The sequence below is a fragment of the Lagenorhynchus albirostris genome, chromosome 3 (assembly GCF_949774975.1).
Source record: "Lagenorhynchus albirostris chromosome 3, mLagAlb1.1, whole genome shotgun sequence".
Classification (NCBI taxonomy): domain Eukaryota; kingdom Metazoa; phylum Chordata; class Mammalia; order Artiodactyla; family Delphinidae; genus Lagenorhynchus; species Lagenorhynchus albirostris.
In genome coordinates this window covers 117,693,289-117,699,520 of record NC_083097.1, presented here as the reverse complement: position 1 = coordinate 117,699,520, position 6,232 = coordinate 117,693,289, and the positions used below count along the sequence as shown (strand labels likewise).

Below are 6,232 nucleotides of genomic sequence, written 5' to 3'. Positions count from 1 at the left end.
ACGGGCGGCGCGGAGCGAGCGGGAGGGCGGCTGACGGGTTTAGGGCCCAGACGCGGCGGCCGCAGGGCGCCAGGACAGGCGCGCGCGGGCCAGCGGGCCGGGGGTTATTTCAGTGCGTGGGGAGGGCGGCCCGCGGCCTAGTCTGGGGTTAAGCGGCTTCTCCCGCGCCGGAGAGAGAGCCAAGAGCAGGCGGCTGGACACGGGACGGCCTCCTAAGCTCCAGAGAGTTCCCTTCCTCGGAGACCAGCAGAAGAGTGGGCGAACATGAAATCCAATCCTGCCATCCAAGCCGCCATCGACCTCACCGCGGGGGCCCTTGGGGGCACAGCATGCGTCCTGACCGGGCAGCCCTTCGACACACTGAAAGTGAAGATGCAGACGTTCCCTGGCCTGTACAAGGGCCTCGTCGACTGTGGCCTGAAGACGTACTCCCAGGTGGGTTTGCGGGGCTTCTACAAAGGGACCGGCCCCGCGCTGATGGCCTACGTCGCCGAGAACTCAGTCCTCTTCTTGTGCTACGGCTTCTGCCAACAGTTCGTGAGGAAAGTGGTTGGATTGGACAAGCAGGCGAAGCTGAATGATCTGCAGACTGCGGCCGCTGGTTCCATCGCCTCTGCGTTTGGCGCGCTGGCCCTGTGCCCCACTGAGCTGGTGAAGTGCCGGCTGCAGACCATGCACGAACTGGAGATGTCAGGGAGGATAGCAAAACGCCATAATACAGTTTGGTCCGTCGTGAAGAGTATCCTTAGAAAGGATGGCCCCTTGGGCTTCTACCACGGACTCACGAGCACTCTGTTTCAAGTAGTACCAGGCTATTTCTTCTTCTTCGGTGGCTATGAACTGAGCCGATCGTTTTTTGCCTCGGATGGATCAAAAGATGAACTAGGCCCTGTCCCCTTGATGTTAAGCGGTGGAATTGCTGGAATTTGCCTTTGGCTTGTCATATACCCAGTGGATTGTATCAAATCCAGAATTCAGGTTCTTTCCATGCTTGGAAAACAGGCAGGACTTATCAGAACTCTTTTAAGTGTTGTGAAAAAGGAAGGAGTAGCAGCTTTATATTCTGGTCTGAAAGCTACTTTGATTCGAGCGTTCCCTGCCAATGCGGCACTATTTTTGGCTTATGAATACAGCAGGAAGATGATGATGAGTCAGTTTGAAGCATACTGAAGTGTCTTGGTGAATCTGGATCCAAGTACACGCCTTTGAGGACTATAATTTAACTCAGAGTTTCATGGAGCACTGGACCAGTGTGGTATTATTTTTGACTTCATGGGAACTTTGCTTTTGTCTTCCCTGCTTATATGCTAAATCTTAACCTTTATGGAAGAACCTCTATTTTATATCATATAATTTCTGCCCATAATTGTATTGAAATAGAAAAGTTGCTGCTCTTGTGTTTGGTGAGATAATACAGGGCGAGTGGGTGGCCGTATGTACCTAATCTGAAAAGCTAAACATAGTTGTATCACCGGGCTTTTGCATAAATCTACACATGTACATGCAGTTTGTTTGCTTATATGTTGTGAGTGAAACACGGTTTGGTTTCCATGTTTAATCTCATGTCACTAGAAAAACCGAGTTAAACATGTTTCAAGATGGTTATAAATGATTACTTAACCCACTCAAGATGTAGGGTCTCTTTAAAAGTCTGCTTAACATGTGCACTATATTAGCCAATTAAAGTTTTTAAAAAGTTTTTGGTGCTTGAAAATGAAAATATCCATCTACATTTTTTCATTTACAATGATTTATTTTATTTTTTATTGAGGTAATCTTGATTTATGGCATTATATTTCTACATCTGTATACCCTACAATGTGCTCACCACCAAAAATTTATTTTTCATCTATCACCATACAGTTGATCCCCTTTATCCACTTTGTCTCCCTCGTTTACCTACCCGCTCTGATAACCACTACTCTGTTGTCTGTAATGACATGTTTGTTTTATTTGGTTTTGGTTTGTTCATTTATTAGGGGTTTTGTTTGTTTATTATAGTTTTTCATATTCCAGATATGAGTGAAATCCTATAGTATTTATCTTTCTCTGTCTGACTTACTTCACTTAGCATAATACCCTCAAGGTCCCTCCATGTTGTCGCAAATGGCAAGATTTCATATTTTTTCTCATCTAGATTTTTTGTTTAATATTTATTCATTTATTTGGCTGCACCGGGTCTTAGTTGCGGCATGCAGGATCTTTAGTTGCAGCATGCAGAATGTTTTTTTAGTCGTGGCATGCGGGATCTAGTTCCCTGCCCAGGGATCCAACCTGGGCTGCCTGCACTGGGAGCGTGGAGCCTTAGTCACTGGACCACCAGGGTGGTCTCTGTCATCTTAGATTTTTAAGAGGAGAATATACCTGCATACTGATGTGTCTTCCACAGCCTCGAGTTAAAGTTTCAGAGTAGGCATCCTGGATTTCCCCAAGATGTTCTACTCTTAAAATCGTGCTATTCATCTTCAAAGTGGGATCATATTCCACACTCTTAGTTAGGTGTGGCCTAGAGCATTAGGCCTCTGGGAAGTAGCCTGGCCTTTGTACCAAATTTCCTTCCTCTCTTCTCCCAAAGAGCTTCCCCTCTGCTCTACTTTAGACTGAGGAAGGGGTGAGGGATGGGGCTATGCTTCTGTGCTTGGATGAAGACCCATGTAGTTGACAACAGTTGTTAGCTTCCAGTCTCAGGGTCCTGGCTTGGGTAGGATTCCAGGATGTACTATTGGCCCATTTAGGGGTTGTTGATTCCTTTTGGATCGTTCACTGTCCTCTCTGCCTCCACCAGTCAGAAACCCTTCCAGGGAACAGAGAGTGCCAAAGCCATGAGAACTTTTTGTGCCCTGATGGTGATCAGGTGACGTTACCAGTGGATGAAGTCCTCTCCTCTCAAATAGAACTAGACAGAACTTAGTGCTTGCAGTCCACAGTGATTAATGTTAGGGCTGACCCATCCTGAAGTTTACCTGAGGGCTGATAACTCCTTGTCATTTTTTTACAGTGTTGGAAACTTCTAAATTTTGTACTGGCCATCTGTGAGTTTTATTGATGACTGTATATATGATGTGATTTTACAAAGCAATGAAACATAAGAAAAGCAACTTTATTAAACTATACCATATGTATATATATAGGCACTGACAAAAACCAAAAACAAAAAAACATAGTTCGTCTGATCCCTACACACTTGTGCATGTGTTCTTTGGCCCTATAATGTAAGAGGGTCATTCTTACTAAAGTAAGCCTCATCATTCCATGATGATCCAAGACCAGCAGAGTCTCTCTCAATAAGAAGTGTTCTTAAGCAGCCTGTAAAGCTGAAAAGAGGTAGGCTCCCAGTGTTAATGATCGCACGTGGCATGTGTGTCAATCACTGCTGGTGGAATGTACACCTGGTATGGAATCCCCAGTTTCCTTCAGCTTTTTTCTATCTGTGAAACCTCTGAGGTAAGTCTAGCCATATTGCCAGAGGCAAGAGGGTCAGGGTGATGGATGTTGACAAATGGGGGCTGGGGCAGACATTTGGGGAGGGGATGCTCAGTGTCATGCCTGGTGTGCTCCAGAGCGGTGGCTGGTCTTCCATTTGCTTTTTCTTTAAAAGAAAACCATTTTTCTACTTTACTTCTAAGTTATTTATACATTTAAGTTATATATTACGTACGTAAGTGGTCAGTAGCTACTTAATGGGGCTTCATTCAAGCAGGTCTGGATTAAAGTAGAAAAGAGAACAGGAATGGCTTCTGCAGGAAGTGGACCTTTAAAAGTCCGAAGGCCCCCTGCTCAGTACCCATGAGCTTGTCTCAATTAGCCCTATAGTCAACGGACCTTTTCACATGTTGTCCATTAAAGGTTTACCTAAATATCTTCAATAGAAATCATTTGAGGCAAGCAAGAGTGGGAGTAAGGAATTGAAACCTAAGTCAGAAGAATTGTTTTCCACCCTTTTTGCTTAATTCATGGTTCAATATTTAGATACAATTTGTACCACTTCAGATCTGTACTCAGACAAAAATATAGTAACTTGAAATATTGTGTTTAAAGAAATTTGAGTGTTCTATCATTAAATTATTTACCTAAATAAAAATATTTTTTGAATTCACACCATTTACAGTATACTGTATTGAGCTCTGGGTATTCAGATATTAATGGTCTGGTTTCTGTTCTCAGGGATCTGATGGTCTAGATGTTTGTTTTCAGTCAGAAGAGCAATATTCTAGAATATAATTTAGAACAAAAAAATACAATCCAAATTATGTGTGTATATGTGTGTGTGTGTGTATGTAAAATTAATGATGTGTGTGTGTAAAATCTTTTCCTTAACTGTGTTTTTGTTTTTATATTGTGGTTTCTTTGTAGTCTTTAAATTAGTTTCATGGTATTTCTTTCTTTTTTCTTGCCCAGCTTTATTGAGATATAATTGACAAATAACATTGTGCATGTTTAGGGTGTAAAATGTTATGATTTTATATATATGTTTATTATGAAATGATTATTACAATAAGGTTAGTTAATGTCCATCACCTCACAGGTTACTATTTATTTATTTATTTATTTATTTTGAGGTGAGATGGTATTTATTTCTAAGATTTAAGTTGGTCAAATCCATATTTCTGATGCGTAGCCTTATTTTAAACTTTACTTCCACATAGTATAATTTATCCCTCAACGTTTTAAAAATTATTTCTTATTGAAGTATAGTTAGTTTACAATGTTGTGTTAGTTTCCAGTGTACAGCAAAGTGATTCAGTCATACATATGTGTGTGTGTGTGTGTGTGTGTGTGTGTGTGTGTGTGTATATATATATATCCTTGTTGTTTACCGATTTTATATATAGTAGTGTGTATATGTTAATCCCAAACTCCTAATTTATCCCTCCCTCCCCCATTCCCCTTTGGTAGCCATAAGTCTTTGACTCTATTTCTGTTTTGTAAGTAAGTTCATTTGTATCATCTTTTTAGATTCCACAAATAACTGATATCATATATTTGTCTTTTTCTGTCTGACTTACTTCACTTAATATGGTAAACTCTAAGTCCATCCATGTTGCTGCAAAAGGCATTATTTCATTCTTTTTATGGCTGCATAATATTCCATTGTGTGTGTGTGTGTGTGTGTGTGTGTGTGTGTATATATATATATATATATATATATATATATATATATATATATATATACCACATCTTCTTTATCCATTCATCTGTTGATGGGCATTTAGGTTGCTTCCATGTCTTGGCTATCATAAATAGTGCTACTATGAACTTGCATGTATCTTTTAAAATTAGAGTTTTCTCTGCTATCCCTCAATTTTTTTTTTTTTTTTTTTTTGGCCATGGTGCAAAACTTGCAGGATCTTAGTTCCCGACCAGGGATTGAACCCAGGCCATGGCAGTGAAAGCACCGAGTCCTACCACTGGACTGCCAGGGAACTCCTTCGTATCCCTCAACTTTGAAAAATCTTATTATACCCTTTGGTCTACTGTCAGGACCAGATGGTATGTATCTTGCAATGCTATAGTGATACTGTAGCTAGAAATTCATTCTCTGTTCCAGCTTTCATGGGATACTAATACCAAGCTACAGCAGTTAAGTATATGTAATATCTCAGAAGGACCATATCTGGCAGTGGAGTATCAAACTTGATCATTTTCTTGAATTAAACAAGAGAATGTCCCCAAGGTGTTGAACTTGGAAGGAAAGTAGGTTCTCTTCTTCTGGCCCATATCTCTAAGAAGGGGTGATATTATTATCAGGAAGTTGTTGTGTGCATAAAACAGTCACAGGAGATTTTTTGCTCAAGCCAGAAAGTACCTTCTGTTTGGAGCCTACGTTTCCAACGTAAGCACCCTTTGAAATTTGAAATTCCTGTTTCAAAGTCTGTGACTCTCTGGTCTCTCTGATCTCTCCAAATTCATGTGGAATGGCCCAGGAATCTTCTCTGAGAGCCTTTTTAGAAAGTAAATTATTTCAGTGTTGGAACTATCATCTAAGTCTGTGGTCTGCCCTTTGAGCTCCATGGTCCACCGTGTTTTCAGTGCCCTCCAAATGCCAGCACTTTTAAATACAGGCTCCTTGTGAATGGTGTAAATGATGTTTAAAAGGCGGACTAGGATCATCCTGTGTCCCTATCTCTTCAAGGTTGGTGGAGTATCATCTGTTCTGATGCTCTGTTCATTGCCACAGATATAATGGCTTTTTCAAAACCACTTCAGAAAATTTGGTATTACTGGCTTTAGT

At 41.1% G+C, this 6,232-nt stretch overlaps 1 protein-coding gene across 1 annotated transcript; it reads left to right on the top strand.

Moving 5' to 3' along the window:
• The first annotated feature begins 264 nt into the window (after positions 1–264).
• Positions 265–1,170, top strand: LOC132518407 (mitochondrial ornithine transporter 2-like). The gene has a single exon (XM_060146371.1). It carries the CDS (start codon positions 265–267, stop codon positions 1,168–1,170), a length of 906 nt encoding a protein of 301 aa, XP_060002354.1.
• The last annotated feature ends 5,062 nt before the right edge of the window (positions 1,171–6,232 follow it).